The following is a 23,199-nucleotide window of genomic DNA, read 5'->3' as shown; positions in this document are numbered from 1 at the left end:
TTCTCTTTTCTTTCCCCCGTCCCTTTCCAACACCCGCCCTGCGCCGCGGCATCCCTTCTTTTGGGCTTTGGCCGGAGTCTGAGGGAGGGGCTACGCCGGCGAGCGAGCATCTTGCTCGGCTGCCTGCGGCAAAGGGCGTCGTGCAGGGCACAGTACTTGCTCGCAGCAGCTTTAGGACGGACCAGCCGATCTGCTTGCTGGGGGGATGGGATCGCCGGCATCGGAGCATCTACTAGCTTTGGTCGCCATCGTCGCCGGCCCGGGCGCGAGCGTGATCGGGACGTCGCCGCGCCGGGTTGAGGGTCGAGAGACGCGTGCGGAAAGGGCGACCCGTCAAAAGGAAAGCAAGGCGTTTTTAGCGGCTTGGACGTGCCGATGCGTGCCCGCCGAGCCGAGTCCCGTTTCGCACAGTCCCCCTTGGGCGCGTTTACTCTCGCCAGCAGCAGCATCGCGCCACCGTGGCGAGCGGCTACACCTTCTTTGCTTTGCTATGCTTCCAGGGGGTGTGATGCTACGTTTACCGTTTGCGTCGCTGTCTTCCTCGTTGCGGTTGCGGACAATGTTCGTTAGGTACAAGCTGCTCTCACTCACCTGTGGGGCCGCAGACCAAATGACATCTGGCCCCCAGCCAGGTGAAAGTTTGTGAAACAAGCGAAATGTCACGTCCTCTAGGATTTGAGTCCGTGCATCTGCGATTCAGATTCTGCATCCGGAGAAAGGGAGAGGGTGGAGCCGTGTTTCAACAGTGTACTCCTGTAGTCCTAGCTCACTGTGGCAGCCGTATGCCAGTGCCAGGGGCTCAGCTCAGGCTCAGAGTGTCCTGCAAGGAAGGCCGACGCGCCGGTCACGTTCGAGTACTTCTTCCCCGCTGTCCTTTGCAAGCGAGGTTGTGCCTCCCGATGCCCGGAATTCCTCTGCCCTCCCTCCCCACTGCCAAGCAGCAGCAGCATCGCCCGTCGCCTCAGCTTGTCTTGTCGAGCAAAAATCAACGGGACGAGGACGAGCTCACTGCTCAGAGTCACAGGAGGTTGCTGCGTTGCGTGCCAAGCAAGCGACGGCACTCGGCACGGGTAAACGGGCGGCGCAGAATGTTGGAGCGGCCCGCGTTGCGTTGCGCTGCGTTGGAACTCCATGACGACACCAGCGCGCGGCGCGGCGCGGCGGAAAAAACACGCGACGAAACCACCACAGAACGAGGCACCAGTGTTTTTTTCTCCACCTCATGTCCGGCTCGTTTGACCCGTGCGCTTGTTGGCGGCCGGCCTGGCGCCGACGGCCGAACCAAGAGCCCGAGCGAGCGAGGGGTCAAGCGCGGCCGGTGTCGCCGTCGCGGCGGCCATGTGTGCCGACGCTGGTGGTGAGGCGGCTAGGCGGGCGAACACACGATTGACACGGATCGATGCACGTACGGTACGCTGCTGCTGCTCCGGGGGCCGGCGGCTGTGGGCTGTCTGTGCTCGTGTTTGGGGCGGCTTTGAGTGCGGATCAAGCTAAGCCTAATTAGCCTCTGGTGCTCCTGTGGCCGGGGCCGGCAGGTCGGTCCTCCACACCGCTGCAGGGTGCATGCCGCAGTGCACTGCAGCCGCTGCTTTTCTTGCCGTCTCCCGAGTCAAAACCACGGGGGGCCAGCGCCCATGTGTACGTGTCATTAATGTGATCTCGCTTCCTGTCCGGCGAGAGATTCAGAGATCGATCGAGAAAGCAGCGCCATCGCCTGTCCCGTTGATTGATTTCCAGCATTCCGCTGCTGTTTCTCCTCATTCTTTTTCGGCGTGATGGGATCTTGACTAAAGTTTAGCTTCGAATGCTAATGAGAAAAACTAAACATAAATTAATTATAAAACTAATTGTAGAAGTGCTGAGCTAATTTGGAAGATGAATATATTAAGTCTAATTAATCCATCATTAGCAAATGTAATACTATAGCTAGTGCAGATTGGTTGGTAAAATAACCCTGAAACATTGGAAGTACATGGAGTACTACTGAATGAGTAGACTAGTAGTATATCTGCTGATGAAGCTAGCTAGCGTGATGTGGATGTCGACGAAAAGCTGCTTTTTTTCGGGGGACCTAGAATGTTGGGCAGCTAACGTACGCTTCCAGGGCCTCGTGGGCGTGGGTGACCCTCAGCTTTTTTTTTTTGTGCACGAGCGACGTAGAGCCAATGAACGTGTGAAGATATTTCCATCTCCTCCGAGCTAGCAGCTGTGTATCACTAGTTTGGAGCTTGGAAAAGACTAGAGTAGTTAAGCTATCATGAGTTTTACCATCCAGGCTGATCTTGCTGTCTCGCTTTCGGTAATCCTACGCGCGCTAAACATGCCTGCCTACGACCTCAGGTCGCTTTGGGACAAGCCCACATTTGGGTGTGATTAGGCGGAGGGTCTGCATGCCGTTCCTCGTCAGAAGCTGTCCGTCCCCATTGGCCGAGAAGCCCTGTGATGTGAAAACAACGGCCTCAAAAGGCCGACGCCATGATTGTTCACTTCACCATCCTACGGCTAAGGCCTCCAACAGTTAAGCTAGCGTGCCATCTCAAAGGCTGAGGTGCCTCTTCCACGTTGGAACAAGAGACACCACGTCCATCAGTTCAGCTCTTGGCACGTTGCTCAAAGTTTTTGCGGGACCCACTTGAATAATTTTTTTACTCTCTCTCTCTCTCTTCCTCTCCCGTCCTCCGTTCCTTCGGTCCTTGCACAGCAACAGACAGAGGTGCAGCCGCCAGCATCGAGCTCTCGCCGGACCACCACCTCTTTCATGCTGCTCGCATACATCTGGCAGCCATGGGCGTTGAGAGCAGCGCCGGAGCCGAGCTCGCCGGCGGCCGCCGCAGATCCGCAGTGACTCTCACATGCTCGAGGTCGAATCTGGCGGGGAGAACGCAACTGCTCCCGTGCAGCGGAAGGTGCTGGTCACGGCAAGGTCGTCCAGCCGCGCGTGTAGGAGCCACCCGGTGAGATCGGCCGCGCTCTGCGTCGCCTCGCGGGCCGGCCGCAGTCCCCGCTCCGCCCCGCCTCACGCAGCGGCGCCGCCGACCCCGACAAGGCTATTTGCACTCCCACCTCGGCCGGCCGCCCCCGCGCTCCGCCCCAGCTCGTTCCAGGTTCCACGGCCGCAGGCCCCGGCGAGGCCGGCAGCCCATTCTTGCGTGCTCGGTGATGCTGATGCGAAGGGGGCGGAGAAAGGAGAAGCGAGACACGGAGAGAGAAGAGATGGGTGCGCCAGCGGGCCCCGCAAGACCTCGTAGTCCGTTCGAGCTAAGCGTGGAGATAAGACGTAGCTTTTCTATCTCCCCTCTTCTCTCCTCCATGTAATCGAAATGCTGACTTGGACCTCTATAAGCTAGCTGATCTGTCACGTTGGAGGAGGCCTTTGCATCATGCTGTACATCACTGCTTCAAACAGTTTGCTAGCAGTAGTAAAAAGCAGACTGCACACACCAAAAAAGGAAGGGAACAAGAACAGTCGCAGTGCAGGGCTGCAGATTTGCACTGTGTGTGGTGTGTCATGAAAGCTCTTCACTTCACATCTTCAGAGAAGGCCAGCGTACAGTCCAGGCCTCCAGGCTCCAGGCAGTCGCCCTGGCGTTTGAATCGTCTTTGGGCGCATGGCATTGCATGGGGAGGATAAAACTAACAAGGATCGCATTGGCCCTTGCAAAAGCACGGATGCCTCTGCCTGGCCGCTGCACCTACACGGCTGCACTGCATGCATGTAGGACGTGCCGTACGGCGCGTCAGGCCCCGGAGCAAGCAGTGCCCCCCGTGCCCGGCGCGTGGGTTGCATGGCCTGGGTGCTGGATGCGGCGGCAACAAGCAAAGCCACAGCCGAGCCGAGCCGGCCGGCCGCGGTTAAACAACGGGGAGGGACAGGGACAGCGCTGCCTTGCATTGGCTTTGGCTCTATCGATCCGCGGCAGCCGATTTGTCGCGCCCCTCGGCACGTTCCCCCCCGGCCCCGCCACGCCCTGCCGCCTGCCTCTGCCTTGCTCACCCGTGTTGCTCACTTGCTCTGGACCAGGCGACCGGCTCCAATCCGGCAATCCGGCCACGGCACACGCTGGCCTGGCTGCCCAGCTGGTGATACACGGATACCACCTCATCCTTTGCTACTAGTAGTAGAATCTCTGTCGTCCGCGTCGACCAGAGTACCTTGCCATCTCCGACAGCCTACCACCAAAAGGTGTCCAAGAGAATCCAAAGCGGAACAAAATTCACCAAACATTCGAACCTCAGTGTTTTGTTCCATCAGATCGCGGCTTCAGCAACCAGCACGCGTGATGCTGCAGACAAGGTAAATGCCCCGTGGTTTTACTGTTTTCCATGATGCACCTGCACAGCACGGAGGAGCAGCGCAGCAGAGGCTTTTTCCTCTCCACCGCCGCGCCGGCCGGCCGTGCGGCGCCGAGAATATAAACTACGGGGCGTCCGCCGTGCGCGACTGATCGCCGAACGTGGCGTCGACGTGCGCGTACGTGCGTGTCTACTCTATATACAAACAGGTAAAACAGCCGCGGCGTCTACATCACGGAACCGAGAGTCTGGAGCGGTCACGCGCCCCGCACGTGTGCTAGCTCTAGCTGCGGCGTGCGTGCGTGGCTTTTCCGGCCGTACCGGCGTGCCGAGGAGTGGAGCTCAGCGGAGCCTCACCGACCGACACGCCGACGACGACAACGACGACGGCACGGCCGGTCACGGCGTGGGGCCGTGGGGGCGAACAAGAACAACACAACGGGCGGGCGGCGGCATCGATGGAGCTGCCCCTGATTTTCTGGAACCGGAACTCGAGGCCATCCGATTCACGGTCCAGGTTCCGAGCTCCATCGCCTGCTGCTACCACGGCGTCCTGCAGGTAGTACTAGTCACGACGCTTCATTTCTTCGGTAATGCAAAGAAATCCCAGATGGAATTTCAGTTTTGTTTCTGGAGAGGAAAAAAAAAAGGCGGCATTTTTCTGACCCCAACTCGATCAGCAGTTCACTTATAAGCATCTTTCAGGACGCAATCAATGGCGCGACAGAAATTTGTGCTAGAGCACTTGAAAATCAATCATGCCCGGCCAACCACAAAGCTCTGAAATTCCTGCAAAGCGGAGTCACTCACATCAAGCATGCATGCACTTCAAAGGAAACTAGCTTCTTTTGTATTATCTCTTGTAACTTTCTGCAGAGAGATAACATCAAATAGTAGGCGACCGCATCATTCCAAGTCATAATCCCCAGGAGAGAGCCATCTCATTTGACCAGTATTTATTGGAGAGGTCAAACCATTTTATATTTGATCAAAATTATACAAAGGATCATAAAGATTTATGGCACCGAATAGATATACTATGAAAATATATTTAATGAAAAAACTAATGATACTTATTTGGTATCATGAATAGTAGTACTTTATTGTATAAATTTGGTCAAACTTAAGATGCTTTGACTCTTGGAACAACTTGTAATTTGGAACGGAAGGAGTAGTATGTGTGTGGTCCGGTCCGAGTGGAGCCTCGTTTTCTCATTTCCCATCTCCAAAGACTTCCAACAGATTTTTCGAGGAACCAAAATTCAAGTAATCTTCTGTTTATATCTGAACACCATTTCATACCACAGAGCACGTGACAAATTGTGAGCAGGTGCCCGATGAATGAAACATTAGCATCGTTTCAGTAATGCATGTCTGAAAAGCTCTGGACATTGTAGTACTATTCTGGTGCCGAAACATCTTGAAAAGAGGAGCAACTACTGCCGGGCCCGTATGCAGGACATGGACCACGTAAATTGCGGCAATTTGGTGGTGGTCCTTGTGAGTTGTAACCCTCCTAAAAAAACACACACAAAGGGCTAGCCATTGCTTTGTCTCTTGCACACAACACAAGTTGAGACTCTCGAGTCCTTGGTAGGCTATGGTGCTGAATTCTCAGGTTATTGGCTACAAACAACTAGCTATATCTGGTGATGGTGATGGGAGAACAAAACAATCGAGCTTTTCCCTCACATGTAAGGTGCTGGAGAAAGGTCAGCTAAAGTTCTTGCGTTGCCGCAAAAAGAGATGTCATCATATTAGCAGCAAATCGATCTGCCTCTCGCATCGGTCCGGAAAGCCCCAGCGGTTGCTAGGAGACGCATGCAAGCCCAAAAGAGGCTTATCTTATCTTTGTCACTTTTCAGGAAAAATCTTAGTACCTTCAGCACATCTAACTTCAGCAAAGCTATGCATGTACACATAAAAGGCTATAGCCACCGTTGGATAAAGCAAAATGAAGTGTACATACCGTAGACATCTTCACCAGCTGTGTCTGTATATGTAATTTCCAGTAATAAAATCTGGCAGATGTATTTTCATTTTTCGTCCAATAGTCAGAATTAGATCTTTGACTAATGTTACAATCTTCTCTTATCTCTGTTCTGTCAATAAGAAACCGTTGAACCTGGTGTTTGTAACTAGTGATGTAACCAAAACAGAAGCTAGAAGATACTGACCTCCGAACAAAAGATTCCCTTTTTCCCCAGCCTGTACAAGGAATGTTAGTAGAGAATGTAAGCGCGCAGCCTGATGCATGCTAATCACTTGCAAAACAAACCGCATGGCTCCAAACAGGAACGGCGTGCCACCTTTCATCCAGCTTCCTCCCCACGGCAGGCAGAAGAGTTTGTTTGACCAGTTCCTCCGGCAGCTTCAAAGTTGAAAGCTTTGGAAATGGAACGTTACAGACCACCGTTTCAGGTTTAAACAGGGCAGCCTCACAGCCTTATAATAGCTCACCACCGGTTTGTGGTCCTTTCCGATTCGAACAGTGATTCTTTGATGGCACACCTTTGGGTAAAATTTCACTTTATGCTCTGTTCCTGTCTGTTTTTTTTTGGTCCAAAGCTCCATATGATTCCATGCCGTTTCCAGTTTCAGTGATACATTTTTGAAGTCATGATCCTGAGCAAAATACTTGTTTGGAAGGAAATCAGCCAATGGTTTTTCCTTTGAATGGGCAGGACGAAGAGCTGCTAAGTTCAGAAGAGCTCCGTGTAAAACCAGGTAAGTAGCAAGCAGGGTCAGGGACAGAAGCAGCCAAGCATATGAAGCCGACATCAATCTTTTGAATGAATTCTCTCGTCTCCGGCTCTCCCCCACCCTCTTTGTTGTTTGGCAGATTGCTGTTTCTGCCCTAGGTAGTGTAGCTTTCCAATAACTGCAAGCACAAGAGTACAACATCCTTGTAAAGCTAGGTTCCTTGGGTCTCTCACCTCCTACCACCACCAGTCCACCACCACCGCTCCTTGCATCTGTCCCTTTCACTCACAGCGCAAGCAGCGAGCAGTGGATGCCTCTTTGGCACTAGGCACTCAGCTAGGCTTTCTTTCACATGAATGAATGGCTCTTGTATTTTGCATTCCCAGACCCAATGGAATGGAGGAACAGCACAGGAAGCATGGAGAGATAAGCTTGCGGCAAGCATGCATCGGTGCTGCACTTTTGGCTTTCCTGTCCCATTTTTTCTGCACATCTCCTCCTCCTGTTCCGGGATTGGGGAAGCGGTCTCCGTCTGCTTCAATTAGCCGCTTGCATAGTTGCATTGCATACGCAGGCTGCTCACTGTTGTGGGCATGCCAAGAGGGAAGAATGGTGGGGGTTTTTTTCCTTCCCTAACCATGCTCTTCAACTATTTTCTACCACTCTGGCCAAGCAATTCAATGCAATGCAGAAAACAGGTTAAGTGGCTCGGCAGGATTTCCTTTTGTACCTTTTTCACCACGTGAGCAGCCGAATTATTGGTGGCTGACTGTCTGGTGAGGAAATGCGAACAGGGCTCGTCCTTTCTGGTCTCATAGATGCATTGTACCAGTGCCATATTCTGAGAGATGTCTCTGCAGCAGGCCACAGCAGCTGGCCCTGGGTGCAGCAGGCTAGGAGTTGCCCAATGGTCAATGGACCTCAAGACCGTTGCGTTGCAATGATCTGGAGATGCAAGGGTGGGTGCTCAGCTACTGAGCTACTCATGGTTGTTCCATCTCCACATTCCATTGATTATACAGTACGGTCTTAGATTTCGGCCGTCCTTGCAGTACTTGCAGGAAATCTCGGCTGTAGATTTTGGAATGGACCTCTGCTAGGGTGCTACTGAATCTAGGTGTAAAGTAGGCAAGCAACTCTGCGTGCAGTGTCTTTCATTGAATTCCTGGCGTGAGTGAGTGAAAGAAAACCTAGTAAAGGTTCGAGATGGCAGCACGGCATAGGTGCTGTTTGATTGAACCTCACAATAGTGTCAACTCAAGATGGTACCGGGGGCTACCGGCACAGCAGAGCGCAGCGAGCAGTGAAATGGGAAGTTCCACTCGACTGTACTCGACTAAAATTCTGAATTTTACAGCGAGCAGTAAAACAGTGCTTGCTTCGCCATACCTTTGTCTTTCAGCTTCTGCTGCTGCTGAAGCCTGTGACTGTAGGCTTTGTGCAGCAACAGCGCGTGCAGAGCTGGGGTGCATGCCATACCATGCAGCTTTTTTTTTTTTTTGAGAAGGTGCTTAGCACGTTTTTGAGGACCGTGCAGCTTCAGAAATCAACTGTGAAGAAAGAAAGATGTTTTCGCCGCGGGTATGGCCAGGATGGAGGTCAGCTCTGTGCCGAGCAGGCCTGCAGGCTGCAGTTAACTGGCTATACGGCCATGGTAGCGAGTACAGCGTCTGCGCGTGTTTCTTGTGTTCTGATTCTTGAATCGTTCAGCAATGTACTTACAGCTGATGGAGCAGACGCTATAGTACTTACTTACGAACCCCGGAGAGATTCGTGGCAGGGGACAATCTTATCTGTGGTGCCCCTGTGCCGGGGAAAGAAAGCTGCGTCGCGTTGAGGCCACGTCGTACAGGGAGTGCGCCGCGCGTGGCGCGTCGCCGTCGCCGGCGGACGGCAAATCGGCAGCGGGCCGGGGCCCGGGGAGCGGGCGTCGGCGTCGCGTTGCGCCCCGCGCGATGCGCCGCGACAGGAGGAAGCCAGGGGAGCGTGTGTGGCGGGGCCATCGTATCTCGCGGGGATCGATGTGGGTTACGGCGCCGTGCTGTCGCCTTACGGGCGGCGACAGCGACGGCATGGGCGCCAGCAGCGGCGCGGCGGGTCAGTCGTCAGCGGATTCGGATTCTGGCCGTGCGTGTTCTCGGCCGCGGGCGGTAAACCACCCAGGCTTCGTTTTGCAACCGCAGATATTTGCAAAAATCCAGGTCCAAATTTCTGATGAAAATGTTTTTTTTGAAGGAAGATGATAAATGATTCCCATATCATTTTCAATCCAAATGTGGCAGTGAAGAGGCCATCCCGTGCCGACCTCGATCGATCAGGCGACGAGACGAAATGGAGCCAGGCAGCCTATCGGAGCCCTCATTCGGTGCTGGTAGTCTGCGAAGCAACGGGGCACTACAGGACCACCACGGCCTTTTTTGCACTTGACGCGATCGGCACAACAGACGATTCGTCCTAGTCAGGCAGGGTCGGCCAGGCCAGGGGATGGCAATGGCAATGGCAAAGCAAAGCAAGCTGCCGGCTGCCGCTGCTGGAATCCTGCCGCTGCATAAGATGACACACAAGCCGCCACCGCGCTGGACCACCGGCCGGCGTTGAGCGGTCGCCCTTCCGGCTGCCTGACGCCCTTTGGGCTCTGGCAACCCCCGCATGCTCCGTCCAAGCGGGCCGACGGCGTAGCACAGGACCATGAGGCAGGCACACGCCGAGCAAAAGCAGAGCGCAGGCAGTGTTGGCTGGCTTGTGCCCAGTGCCCACGAGACCATTGAGAGCTGCTCTGGGAGGGATCAAGGATGGATGGGCTGCTGCCGCCAGCCCCCTTTTTGCCAAAGTCAAGGAGGCCGCAATGGCATCGGCACATGAGACAAGCGCAACATCCATACTTGTTTCCCTACTTGTTGCTGCTGCTACGTACGGTTGTTGGCTGCTAAAAATTGGGCCCGTTTCAGAGGATAATAGCCTTTCCTTTTTTGTCACTCACTGTCACTGGTCAGGGCTCGTCGGCTCCTCCTCTTTTCCTCACTCACTCAAGGGGCAATGCGCACACCGAGAAAACTTCTTTTTTTCGAAAGGCACTGAGAAAACTTCAGTACGAATTGAGTTGAGGATGGCATCGCCCTCAGGAACATGCCACGATTGTGTGCCCCATGTAGAATGCGATGCATTTGTGGGTGAGCAAAAAGAAAGATATGTAACCTACCTGTATCAGCATCTATCGCCTGAGAGGCCGCTTCTAGCTGGCTCCGGGGATTCCGGCCCAACCCAGGTCCGTGAATTCATTCATCCATCAGGGATCCCTTTCTCCTGGTGTGTAATGGAAGCCCATTCAGCTTTGCTAGGGGTAGCAGCAAGGAGCGGAATAATTCAAACGCCTAAAATGACAAACAACTGGATTGAGAGATTAGAAAAGCTGGACAGAGATTAGGCATGCATTTTACAGGGTACAAAAAAAGTATATCTTCAGGCAGCTTTAGGTCAGCAACACCATGCAGTGCACAATATAACTCCGGCATGACCTCAGACAAGATACAACGAGCCATCGTTTCTACTTTCATTCAACACAGAAAGCAGGAAGAGACAACATAACAGTGCAATGGATTTTCAACAAAAGATAGCTCAGGACATCACCAACGTCGTCGACCAGCAAAAACTCCTGGGAAACGCAGCGTGTCTCAATACAGCCAGATTTGCACACATGTAGGCAATCAACCAACTCCGGGCACAGACTACATAAACAACATCAATAAAAGGTTTTGCTGCCTAAAGGGATACAGTTCACATTACAATCAATTGAACCAACAATAGAGATCGACTCACCTAAACTGATCTGAATCTAGACTCAACAATTCGATGGTTACCTAGAGGACAACAAACGAGAACAATCTTCTAATGTGATGTATCCTAGCAAATCATTTACAAATCCCTTAACCTTTGGCTAGTGACACATCAAGATGAGACATTGTACTACCGCCTCGCGATGTCCCCAACCGCGATGAGTTCTTCTCATTGATCCTCCTGTAGGGGTAGTTACCAACTGCTGGACCATGTGCCCCTGAAGCTAACCCACGCAACTGCAGCAGTGCAATTATGCCAATAGCGAAAGCTGCACTGTTCCATAACGCACCACCCAGATCTTTCATACTGAAATTGCTCCCAGCTATAGAGAGGCTAGAAGAAACCATCCTCGCAAAGAAATTCGGACCTTTTACCATGTCATTGGAACTGTCAGCACACTTCTCAGGCTTGTTTACTGACAGAGAAGGCCAAACATCCTGGTAGACGTTGCGGACAAAGTCAGATGCCTCATCTATGACCTCGTGATTCTTCCCATTATGCTCTTTTAATCTTATCGCAAGCATGATGCGACTTTGCTCCAACCTCGCTACGGCAAAATCTCGTTCTGCTTGTTGTTGTGACTGCACAGCCTGCGAAAGAGCACAACGCATGGTTAGAACTGAAATTAGAGTATCAATCATGATGTTTCTTTATGATAGCCCTGGAAAGCTTGTTCATAGAACTGGAAAGCTCATATTTCAGGAAAAGGTTACAGCAATATTAGATAATTGATACCAAAATGCAACTCCAGTTCAAATTGCTAAGGTAACTTTAAAATGACGAGTGAGAGTGAGTGACAGGAGTGGCTTCACATAACAATTGACAACCGTAAACAACAGCAAGACAGCAAAAACTAGAGGCACCCATCACCCATACATAAGGATTGAGGACGAGGAGTGTAGCAGATAACCGACACCGGGCTTTTAGATTTTCAATCAGATTGCTAGATAGGAGTAGCTGATAACCAATTCCAGGTTTTAAGAATTCAAATCAGATTACTAGCTGATAACCAACTCCAGGCTATAAGAACTTCAGTCAGGTTACAAGATAGCTCCTTCATCTGCCCCTAGAGATCTGAATTTCTTCAAACTATGGCATAACCCCACCAGAGTAGAGATTTTAGTTCATAATCATGGTATGCATATCCCAATCCCAATGAGTTTATGTACGAAATCATACGAGTGTCCACTGGCCTCAAAACACCCAATATGCCACATGAACTTTCACCACTTCTAGTTCCGCGCAGGTTTAAACAAGGCCTGGCTAAGAGATGGAATACAAAGTTTTCCAATTTTCACAATACAGATAAATTGTTCAGCTAACAACTTTTTAGAAATAAATTGTCCAGCTACTTGCAGATCTGACCATTTGCATTTCGTCCAAGGTAGATTTCACTCTGAAATAATGCAATGTTCACACCACAACTGGCTATTAGCATTCTCAACAATCACTTCACACAGTAAGTCTAACTCTACCTACATTCCACCATGGTTTCAAGCCTGAACAATAAATCGCTTGATACACCGGCATTTGCAGAATCCTGAGTTAAACATCCCATCAGCAAATTCCCACTACGGCAAAGCCACATGCGAACAAATTCGCAGACCGTACATCACTCACATAAATCGCGGACCAAACGGCACGAACATGATGGGTGTTCTAGGGGTGGGTAAGTGAGTAGACTCACGAGAAAGCACTCGAACTGGTCCTCGAGGTCCTCGAGCGCGGCGCGGATGGCGTGGAGGCTCCTGGCCTCCTCGGCCAGGTCCGCCAGGGCCGCCGCCTCCTCGCCGTCGCCGACCGCGGCGAGGCCCCCGCCCTTGACGTACACGAGGCCGGCGGGCTTATTGTCCCCCGCGGAGGCGCGGCGGCGGACGGCGCGCAGGAAGTGGGCGCGGGAGAGGGCGTGGATGGCGTCGCTGACCTTGTCGTGGAGGTCCCAGATGGTCTCCAGCACGGCCTCCACCTCCTCGGGCCCCATCGGGGAACCCTAGGTACAGAAGGTTCTAGAACATTCGGGAGGGGGTGGGGGCGGACTAGGAGGAGGCTCGCGGTCGCCGGGGAGGTTTCGGAACGGCTTGGAGGGAGAGCAGCAAACTTTGCGGCGGGGTCTTCAGGTTGCTTTCGTGGCGGCAGCGCCTTATTTTTAGCCGAGAAATTTGCGTTTTACGCCGGTTACTGTTACCTACCTGGGGTTGAAAGTCTCAGCTCAACCAATGAGGAGTCCACGCTAGTGATCCTACCAATTCACCACTAAATAAAACGATAAAAAAATTCTACCAATTGAGCTACTTTACTTCTATGTTTGGTGGTTTCCAAATCAAATTTCTCTAATTTGATCGAACTTATATATAAATATCTTTTAACATCTACAACACCAAACAAATATACTAACACATATTTAATGTCGGATTTTAAAAAATTGATTCGATTGTTGTAGATGTGGGTGCATTTCCTATGGACTTAGTAGTTAGGATTAGAGAAATTTGACTCAATACTAAATCAAAATGATTTACATTTTACAAGAATTGTTTGTCTAATAAAATTTTCCAGTGAAAAAGCAAGTGTTAAAATACCTAAAATACTCTGTTGTTAGTAACTACTATGGTCCTACTTAAACTTATTGTTTTTTTCATAAACTTGCTTTTTGTGGTTGGATTTTATTTATTTGGTTTAAATTAACCATGCTATTATTAGCTGCATAACCAGTGAATAGCATGGTTAGTGAGCATAGCTCAGCTGGTAAGATTCCTTATGGTGGAATCTACCCATCAGGGTTCGAGTCCTCGACTTAGCACCGGTACTCGTATTTTATTGGATTTATTCTAGGATTAACCGATGCTATTCTTTTAGTGGTAGGCGACGTGCTCGTCGACGGCAAAGCGCCAGTAGTGACTTCATAAATCTCAATGATTTGGCGGCTCAATCTTTCGGAGGTACTCGTAGGGGTAGAGCTGCGTGCGTGTGTTCATAAGGGCGAGTGTGCGTGCGTGTACGTGAGTGTCTAGTAATTCGAAAAAAAAAGTTTAGAAATACTAAAAAACATTCCTCAAAATGATCAATGTAGTTTTTTACTATACTAAGTAATTTCCTCCTTTTTAGCAAGGGGTTAATGTAGCTACAACTATTGGGCTGTCGTCGTAGCCATTAAGGCCTGACTCAGTACGATGATTGAGGGCCCAGATTGCGTCAAATCCAGCTCGTATGGGCTAGGCCGGGCGGGACGCATTGTGGAAAGAAGACGGCCGCGAGGAAGACGGCCTCGAGACTCGAGAGCTTTCCAGTTCCCATTCCATCAACGGCCGCCGGCCGCCGCTGGTTTTCTTTCTTCTCGCCCAAGCCGCCGCCGGCGTCCGCCCCTTGTAAAAGCACCGGAGCACGGGAGCAGCACGCCAAGGCAGCAGCGGCGCTCCCTCCCTGGAGTAGGCAATCCCTCACCTGAACCCCCCCTGCCTCCCCGCTCCCCCACAGCGTTGGTTGGCTGCCCGGATCGGCATGGAGAAGACGACGACGACGCCGCAGCCGGTCTGCGCGCAGGAGTCGCTGGCGCTGCTCAACTGCGTGGCCGCGGTCCCCTACGACCGCGACAGGTGCCTCGCCCTCGTCGACGCCCTCCGCGACTGCATCACCCAGAAGGTGCTGCTCACCTCTTTTCGCTTCTTCCCCCGTTCCTCAAGGAATTTTCCTCAACACTACCTAGAGGCAACTGTATTTCATCTCGATTTTCTTCCAAGTATATTTTCGAAGACTATTTTCGGCCATATACCTGAGAATGTGCTTAACAATTGCAATGTGCTGTATTTGGTAGTATGATTGCAATCGCCTATTTGGAAGGGAATGATTGGTATAGGAGTTGTAAGGATTTAGTTCAATTTGTACTAAACCCTAGGATTCTGGATTCACAGAACCACTGCTAGCATAGTCTGGACAAAGTATGGACGCATTGCTAATGATTGAAGTGAATGTGCTCTAGGAATAACAAGTAAATTACTAATTTACCGACTGCAACTGCTATCTTGTTTAATTCTGGTTTGGCTTCCTACGACCGCATGCTAGCTGAGGGTTTGAAAAGTGTTTTGCTCTGTAGAACTATTAAAGTGTGTCCATCTCATTGTCTGCACGTGTATAATTTTGTTTCCTTGCTGCAGTAGTTAGAGCATGGACTATATTAAGCAACTTTTCTGAATAATTTTGGGAAGTGGTTAATTTCTTCTGCCACCATTACAAGCAAGTTTGTTGATTGAATAATATTACAACGTGTGGTCAAGCGCCATTCCACGCAAAAATGAGCATCCTCAAAAGCTAACTGAAGCTTTAGATGATCATAATCCCTCATCCAATGAAGGCAAGTTTTATGTCACGCTTGAGATGTTTACAGACTTTTCCATTATGAATGCATACGATTGTGGTTGGATTGAGGAGACCAAGGTTGGTGAGTGCTAAACTGCTAATCAAAGGTAGGTTAAATGTGCATTGCCAAAAGGGCTGAAGTCATTTATTTCTGCTTAGCTCAGAGTTTACTTTCCCCCTTTAGAAGAGCAATATATAGCATGGAGTAGTGTCCAGGGTCTTCTCAGAGTTTATTCTGATGTGTGGTATTTGCTAAAGCTGGTGTTTTGGCTTGGTATCTGATGAATGATGATGCCTTCATCTCTGCTTTCTTGTTATTTTCCCTGATGATCACATTGAGTTTAGTAACTCAAAATGTAGTTGGATCTCCTGATATATTTGTTCTCGAAAAGAAATATGCAAATAGCTAATGGCATTTTAACTGTAGTTAGATTTTTTTGATTTGGAAGCCATCACTGTTTGTATTTGTATAGGAAGTAGTGAAGCGTGCACTTGTTGTGTTTGTTTATTTTATATTTTTCTTTTGAATTGCAAAGCTGGCTACCCTTGCTGTTACTCATAAGGTGTCCTGATGCGCTTCTCAATACCCTCTGTCTCGTTTGTCAAAAATGCAGAAAGTAAAGAAGTTTTCACTGGCTGAACCAAGCTCCAGCACCAGCACTGAAGCTCCAAAGAGCGATTCGAAGTCCTGAAGAAATACTAGCGAAGAACATTTCCGATGGTGATTGTGATATGATTACAAATGTTACAGGAGTGTTAGATCTGTCAGTCATTTTGTTGAATGAACCCATGTAGAACTGAAGACTACTTTTGACTAAATCTGCCGTAAGCTGTTGATCCGGAAATGTGTCATGTCGGCACAATTTTAGCAGACTGATGCTGACTGATATAATGCGCCTGTGTTGGCCATTATCCCGTTGCAATAAGAAGTGCGTCCGCAGCTGTCGATGATTCGGTTTTCAGGCTTTCAGCTAGCGTCTGAAACAAGCATATGAATTCACAGGCAGGCAGAGGTGTCTCTCATCGTGCTCTGTTTTGTTCCTTTGATTGGTGAAGCTGAAGCTGAAGCTGAAGCATCGTCTGTGTGTCCATGGTGATGGGTTGGTTCTTTTCTGATCTCTGTCTGGCAGGTATGGTATATTCCTGCAGTTCAGGCTCAGGCAAAGTTTAGCACCGCGTGCTCGTCTGATTTCGCGACGATTTGCGCTGCGACTTGCGATTTCGCCTCACCGGCCCAGCAGGCAGCGGCAGCAAGGCAAACACGTCGCTGCGCCGCGCCACGTGGCGCACTAGTCGCTTCCTCCCTCTTCCTTTCCCTTGGAAAGTGCACTACGCGACGCGAGGAGAGGAGAGCCGTGTCGAGCCGAGCGACGGCCACCTGCTCTGCTCGGCTCTTCAAACCTTTCCAGTTCCTTCCTCCTCGCGAATCCCTCCGCGGCCGCGCGATTTCTGCGCCCTTCCTTCGCCTCTCCCTCCGCAGCTAAATCACGATCCCACCCCTGGTCCCGCACGCACCGCGTCTCCGCAGGCCATGGAGCAAGCCTCGGGGCCGGCACCACCTCCGCCACCGCCGCCGCCCGCGGCCGAGAGAGACATGGGCTTCGCCGAGCGCGCCCTCGCGGCGGCCGGCGCCGCCGTCGTGTCCGCCGTCCTCGTCAACCCCCTCGACGTCGCCAAGGTGCGTACCGTCGTCCTGTCCGGTGCCACCGCCCCTCCCGCCCGCGTACCTCACCCCCGTGGTGCGTGCGTGGATTCTGGACCGCCGCAGAGTTGAGCGTGGAAACTGTAATAGGCAATAACCGACCAAGCGCGTCGAGATCATCTGAATTTGTGAATTGGGACATGCTGAAGAGAGAGAGAGAGAGATCGTCACTCCGCTCTTGATTTACTTTACCCTACGAGCTTCGAATGTGTTGGGATGTATGTGTGATCCTGTTATCCCGTCCTCATTTTGTATTGCAGACGAGGTTGCAAGCGCAAGCTGCTGGAGTTGTCTACAATCCTGTAAGCATCCCAACTTCTCATCCGCACGTAGTGGTCTCGCAATTCGATGGATGAAACTACAATCTGCAATGCCGAAATGGCAAAAATTCTATATAGCTCCTTACTTTGAAAAAAGTATATTAAAAGTACTCTAGGAAAACAAACTATTTTTTCTTGACCAGGAGGTTTGTAATTATAAATTGGTTCTTCAGTTTGCAATCAGATTCGAGTAGTTCAAGTTATTTTTGTCTAGTAAGTGTTCTCCAGAAAGATCATCTGTCAGGTGAACTGTGCACTTGCAAATATTTATTTTCTCTAAAATACATTGCTCAGATATGGTCAGATTTTAGGTGCTATCCCTCATGCAGCACGGGTGGAATCAATGGTTTTGGCCCATCCTGCAGTCCTGAATGCTTTCAGTACAGGGGAACTATGGACGTGTTTTCTAAGGTCACTAGGCAGGCAAGTGCTCGTTCACCATCTCTCTTCCTTGTGCTTTCCTCTTTCCTTGTAAATCATCTGTTGTAATGATTAATAAACATCTGCAGGAAGGAATATTTAGACTATGGAGAGGTACTGGTGCAAGCCTAGCATTGGCTGTGCCAACGGTAAATCCTTTCAGCCCAACATTGTTTGTACCCTGCAGTGTCAATCTACTATATATATAGCTACATGTCAGGCAACAAGGCATGTAGATCTACTTAAGCTATAAACATTAGACTTGTAGGTCACATGCTTTTCAGTATTCATATGTGCTTTCATTTGACTTGCATTAATTTTGTTATCTTTTCTCTTTGCACCTTCAGGTTGGAATATATCTACCTTCTTATGATTTATTGCGAAATTGGATTGAAGAATACTCGGATCATAATTGCCCAAAACTAAGACCGTATGCTCCTCTTATTTCTGGCTCTATTGCACGATCGCTGGCATGTATAACTTGTTCCCCTATTGAGTTAGCAAGGACACGAATGCAGGTCAGCATCTTGAACTTTTATGCTAGGTTATGTATTTGCATTTAAGTTAAACGGCACCACAAAGAAAAGAACTCAAACCTTCAGTTGAGTGTGCTAATAATGTGACTTGAAATATTTACTGCACAGGCTCCATGGATAGTTCAGTGGGGTAAATTGGACTTGTTCCTTGAACAAAAACTTCAAACTTATCTGGGTGCAACATATTGCTAGTTAATAATTTGCTACCTCACATTCTGCACACAAACATTTTTCCTTGTTTTCTAATTAGGCCTTTAAAGAATCAAATGTTGGAGGGAAACCCCCTGGAATGTGGAAGACTTTGCTTGGTGTGCTCTCATCGAGACAAAGCATCAGTAGCCCTGAGAACTGTATGTACTATGCTACTTCACTATTTTTTAGCTTGTAATTGACAAAGCTTTAATTTATATTGCCATAACATTTTAAGACACCAACAATTTATCACAATTTCTGAACCATATTATCTGCAATGTTTGAACGAATGTGTACATATGAATCTTGGAATCGCAGAATTATGAACATTTGTTCTGAATACTAAGCTATGTACTTTGGAAATTGAAAATAGTTCGGGGATACCACCTCCTATGGACTGGTCTAGGAGCACAACTAGCACGAGATGTCCCCTTCTCAGCTATATGCTGGACAGTTCTTGAACCAGTAAGATACTGCTGAACTAATGCCTCTCTATGTTATACTTTGGATTAAAAGAAAGTTTCAATTTAATAAGACCTTTTGAGACAACCTTCCTTTTTTTTTCATCTTGCAAATGCTTCTTGTGCAGACTAGAAGACACTTGACAGGATTAGTTGGTGACGAAAGCAATGCAGCAGTTATATTGGGGGCAAACTTTTCTGCAGGCTTCATTGCTGGGGTCATCTCTGCTGGTGCTACCTGCCCTCTTGATGTTGCCAAGACACGCAGACAAATAGAGGCAAGTGTGGGACTTTGGGCTTGTTCCTAGTTTCTTATACCTTTTTTATCCAAACTTTAGTTTTTCTTTAACTCTTGCTATTTAGTTAAGTTCGTCTTTGGTCTTTTCATTCTAAGAACTTGGAATCAGCTAGTGACAATAACTAATGACTCCCTGAATCCTGCATTCTTCTGACAGAAGGATCCTGAAAGGGTATTAAACATGAACACAAGGCGCATATTGGTTGAGGTTTGGAGGTACTTTTCTAACCTTCTTTTTAGCAGTGACACATATTCAATTGCTACCTGTATATGTTGGCCTCATGCCCTCTTCCTGGCTGGTTCTGGTTTGTGGTATAAAAGCAAATATTGCATCTGTGCCAGTTCTTAATCAAAGGGAAAAACCCTTGTATGCCAGTGTTACAATGCAAAGTAAGCTTGACTGTGATCATTCACTGTATGGGATTGGAACAAGATTCTGTTTATAATAGAATATTGACGACTACGATTTTGGTTGTCAAATCAAATTCAGAAGTCCTTATTATGGTGCAAGTCACTACTACTATTGTCTTTAGTGGTAATGTTTGTTATGGTGCAAATCTGAAGCCACATCATATTCATTTAGCAACTTGTTAGGCATTTCAAGAACAGTTGTTATGCTTATTCACCGAAATCCTTTGTCATTGTCGTCACTGTAAATCTCCAGCATCTTGCACAATTTCTTCACGGTCAAATGCAAATAACACTTTGGATATGACACTTTGCAGGAAGGAAGGTATCAACGGTCTGTTCAGGGGTGCAGGCCCACGAATGGGACGCGCAGGGCCTTCAGTGGGCATTGTCGTCTCGTCTTATGAGGTCGTGAAGCACATCTTGCACAGAAAACATGCAGAGCTATGATGAACTTTTGAGGTGGTCATTCGTAGCGTAGGGCTGCACTCCAGCTGAAGCTTTGACAAACATTTTTTCTTCACCACCTACACACGAACTAGATCGCACTGTGTGCTCTGTTAAAGAATCAAGAGTTTGTTTTGCGTTTTGCGACTTCCTTCTCGGGAAGAAGAGTTAGGAACGCTGCTGTTCTAATAAAGGGGGCAGAATGCCCAAAATGTTTGTAAGTTATGTCTCCGCCTGTATATTTAGTTACTACTGTTTCTTTCATCCCTGTGCTGAATCTGTAAACCTATTTGATTCAATCAGTACGAAGACGGGCAGGTCTTTTAGTATAATTATGTCATGTACTAGGACATAAGACTGACAAAATGCCCCTATGATCACAACTAAATGAAAATGATAAAAGTGTCACTGTCATTCCTGCCTTGGCTTCTTTTTCAGCGCGGAAGAGATCCTTTTTTAAGGTCCGATGTGGAAGATAAGGGTACAGAGCATTGCTAACTAAACAATTCCTGGAAGGTTTCTTCCATTAGAATTAAATCTAACATTTATGCATGACAGCATTGGTGCCCTCAATAGACAGTTATCATCATATCCAACATGACAACGGGAGTATATAGTCCCAGGCACAGCGAACAGATAAGCAAATTGTAGTAGCCTAGCCCAAAATAGCAGCTTGCAGACATCAGGCATCAAGCGCACAGGGGCAGAAATAGGATAAAAGTGAACCAAACACGTCCTTGACGAATCGCAGCCTGGAGGTCTACATCAGTTTAAGTGTTGCCTCCATGATTCCAGCAGAACAAGGTACTATCTTAATGCCAGAATGATTACAAGGTGTCATCTTAACCTTTCATCCATCTATGTTCATACAAAACCAGTTACAAAGTGTGTTTTCTTCAACGTCCCTTTCTTCTGCCGCCCTTCTGTTTTCCCTTCCCTTTGTGCTTGCCCTTTCTCATCTTCGGCTCCAGTGCATCCCTTCCCGATGGTTTTGGTGCCGACAGAAGATGCTTCACGTCCAGTATACCATTCTTGAAGTGCCCTTGCGTGGCCCTAAGAACTCGGTTCTCTGGCCTAGTCGTCTGAGGTTTGCTATTCTTGTCTCGCTTCCTGAAAATCCCAAGTAGCTTTTCCTGCATAGAAAACTCAAATTTCACTTGTTGTTTACATCCTAAATAACAAGCTAAAAAAGGTGCAACGGATAAGCAATAGAATACCTCTTCAATTTTCTTCAGTTCTCTTTTCTTTTGATTCTTAAGAGCTGGCTTCGCTACACTTAATGGTGTGCGGTGCTTCTTAACGGCCTATTGTGGATAACATAAACACTGAGATAATGAAAAAGTTTTGAGCCAGAATGCCTAGAGGTAAAGAAAACGAGAATTCACCTTTCCACCCAATTCAACCACCTTACGGTTCTCGATTTGCTTCCGCTCCTTAAATGTAGAAGCACCTAAAAACAAAGCATCAAGTTAGTGATTGAATATCAGTAAAATCAGTGAAGGAATAAAGTACAGATAAACTAAAGAATGACAAAACCACATAAACAAAAATCAGACAAGAAACTCCTCTTTGCTCCAGAATGAAAAGGAGCAAATTCTGATGCCACTTCACCAGCACAAAATGTTGAAAAGAATTGCATGAACAAGATAACAGGAGGAACAAGACGCACTGATGCAGCATTCATTTTTATAGTTTACAGCCACATATGGTCACAGAAATAACCATATTCTTAAACAAAAGACTGTAGGTTAGAGCCAATTACAGAATAAGCTGCTAGACACACCCAATCTAGGTTTGAGAAAAAAATTTAGATGCACTAGTTTCCTGCATATGAACTTCCAAATGCTTCAGAGTTTTCTTGAGCAGTGCATCAGTTTGGTTTACAAATTGTTGTCCCTGAAACCTAACATAGTTGGCAAGGCATGCTATTGCTATCCCCTACCTTAGATGACAGAATGGTATAAACAAGATATGAATAAGAAACACATGACAATTTCTGTGTATGTGGTATAAACAAGGTTTTAGTAGATAGTGGCAGAAAGTTATAGAGTAATTACCAAAGAGCTCAACATCTTTCAACAGCTTCCCAATATCAATGTCAGGCTCATCATCAGATGTGTCATCAGATTTCTCCAAAACTGGCTCTCGATACATATCCGACAGACTCGATCCCTAGAGGGGAAAATGAACATTAGGATGCCTCAAACAGAAACTGCTGGGTTCCTACAGTGGAGGAATTGCCGCACCAATAAAACAAGGATATTTCAGAGAGAAGGCACGAGAGACAGAAGAGACAAACCATGAAGCTGTGCCACTCGTTGCTGGCCGACGGCGCCCCGGCGCGGCGGGGCTTCCGGGAGCCGGGGGCCGATGGGTCGAAGATCACCTCGGCCGGCGCGTTGGCTGGCGTCGGCTTCGGCCTCCCCTTCACCATCCTCTCGCCCTCCTCCTGCTCCCCGCCCTAGACAATCCTCTAACCGATGTCAGGGCAACGGCTCCGGCAGCTTCACAGGGTATCCTTCTCTCTTACGGTGACGAGCGACGACGGCGAGATGCCCGGGCGGCGCGGCGGGGATGGGAAGGCGGCGCGAGGTAACTGAGGAGTTCGTTGCCTAGGGCTCGATGGAGACGCCGAGAGGTGAAGCGAGTTGGGCTGATGGGCTCCTTTGGGGCACTTAGGGGGGTGCATTGGGCTAATAATGGGCCGTCAGGTGGTGGCACGCAAATGAGCCGGCCCATCGTCCGCAGTTTCTTCTGTGCTTGTGGCCCCCGGCCGAAGAAAAGAGTCCGCTGGAGCCACGCGTTGCCTTCTCGGCCGTCGCATTCTTTTCAGAAAAACAAAATAATAAATGAGAAGGGAAGAAGAAGAAAAGAAGGAGAAGAAGAACCAACAAATTTGGATTTTTGGCACTCCAAACATGTAGCTTTGCACATTTAACACTACGAAGATGGACTTCGCAAATTTGACACTCATAACATCGACACATTGATTTACTAGCACGTGAAATGGCAAAACTTCCCCTTGGTGGAGGAACTGCCCCGTCGTGGACGCCAGCGCGAGGCCGCAGAGCTCCCCATCGGCAAGCAATGGGAGGCAAGCAATGGGAGGTCATGCGACACGAAGCAGGACCAAACGGCATCGGAGTTGGCCACGGCATCGAAGTCCCGGGATACCACGGCAGCGCGGCAGGCATCATGCGGCGTGATGAGGGAGAACGCCATCGAGATGAGCTCC

The 23,199-nt window shown here is 49.0% G+C and overlaps 3 protein-coding genes across 3 annotated transcripts; 1 reads left to right on the top strand and 2 right to left on the bottom strand.

The window, feature by feature from the left end:
* Positions 1 to 10,693: 10,693 nt before the first annotated feature.
* Positions 10,694 to 12,963, bottom strand: LOC117855059 (plastid division protein PDV1). Its single transcript, XM_034737335.2, has 2 exons — positions 12,518 to 12,963; positions 10,694 to 11,420 (listed from the first exon to the last, which is right to left on the bottom strand). The coding sequence occupies exons 1-2, from the start codon at positions 12,809 to 12,811 to the stop codon at positions 10,920 to 10,922; spliced, it is 795 nt and encodes a 264-aa protein (XP_034593226.1). The 5' UTR covers positions 12,812 to 12,963; the 3' UTR covers positions 10,694 to 10,919.
* A 3,377-nt stretch (positions 12,964 to 16,340) lies between these two features.
* LOC117857701 (mitochondrial carrier protein MTM1) lies at positions 16,341 to 20,228 on the top strand. The gene is made up of 10 exons (XM_072294122.1): positions 16,341 to 16,858; positions 17,143 to 17,184; positions 17,497 to 17,629; positions 17,716 to 17,771; positions 17,970 to 18,140; positions 18,409 to 18,508; positions 18,724 to 18,815; positions 18,940 to 19,089; positions 19,267 to 19,325; positions 19,835 to 20,228. Exons 1-10 carry the CDS (start codon positions 16,712 to 16,714, stop codon positions 19,965 to 19,967), a joined length of 1,083 nt encoding a protein of 360 aa, XP_072150223.1. The 5' UTR covers positions 16,341 to 16,711; the 3' UTR covers positions 19,968 to 20,228.
* Positions 20,229 to 20,646: 418 nt separating this feature from the next.
* Positions 20,647 to 22,614, bottom strand: LOC117857702 (uncharacterized). The gene is made up of 5 exons (XM_034740522.2): positions 22,264 to 22,614; positions 22,022 to 22,136; positions 21,350 to 21,414; positions 21,182 to 21,268; positions 20,647 to 21,097 (listed from the first exon to the last, which is right to left on the bottom strand). Exons 1-5 carry the CDS (start codon positions 22,396 to 22,398, stop codon positions 20,861 to 20,863), a joined length of 639 nt encoding a protein of 212 aa, XP_034596413.1. The 5' UTR covers positions 22,399 to 22,614; the 3' UTR covers positions 20,647 to 20,860.
* Between the last annotated feature and the right edge of the window lie 585 nt (positions 22,615 to 23,199).

The sequence above is a fragment of the Setaria viridis genome, chromosome 5 (genome assembly GCF_005286985.2).
Source record: "Setaria viridis chromosome 5, Setaria_viridis_v4.0, whole genome shotgun sequence".
In the NCBI taxonomy this organism is placed as follows: Eukaryota; Viridiplantae; Streptophyta; class Magnoliopsida; order Poales; family Poaceae; genus Setaria; species Setaria viridis.
Note: the sequence above shows the minus strand (reverse complement) of the source record. Positions and strands in the feature narration are given on the sequence as shown.

Excerpts from the sequence above, each read along its gene's own strand:
- LOC117857701 (XM_072294122.1), top strand. The coding sequence starts at position 16,712 with ATGGAGCAAGCCTCGGGGCCGGCACCACCTCCGCCACCGCCGCCGCCC. Across the intron at positions 17,630-17,715 it reads TAAGGTCACTAGGCAGGCAA|GAATATTTAGACTATGGAGA; the intron begins GTGCTCGTTCAC and ends ATCTGCAGGAAG. Across the intron at positions 19,090-19,266 it reads AGACACGCAGACAAATAGAG|AAGGATCCTGAAAGGGTATT; the intron begins GCAAGTGTGGGA and ends TTCTTCTGACAG.
- LOC117857702 (XM_034740522.2), bottom strand. The coding sequence starts at position 22,398 with ATGGTGAAGGGGAGGCCGAAGCCGACGCCAGCCAACGCGCCGGCCGAG. Across the intron at positions 22,137-22,263 it reads ACGAGTGGCACAGCTTCATG|GGATCGAGTCTGTCGGATAT; the intron begins GTTTGTCTCTTC and ends TTTCCCCTCTAG. Across the intron at positions 21,269-21,349 it reads TGGTTGAATTGGGTGGAAAG|GCCGTTAAGAAGCACCGCAC; the intron begins GTGAATTCTCGT and ends TATCCACAATAG.
- LOC117855059 (XM_034737335.2), bottom strand. The coding sequence starts at position 12,811 with ATGGGGCCCGAGGAGGTGGAGGCCGTGCTGGAGACCATCTGGGACCTC. Across the intron at positions 11,421-12,517 it reads ACCAGTTCGAGTGCTTTCTC|GCTGTGCAGTCACAACAACA; the intron begins GTGAGTCTACTC and ends GCTCTTTCGCAG.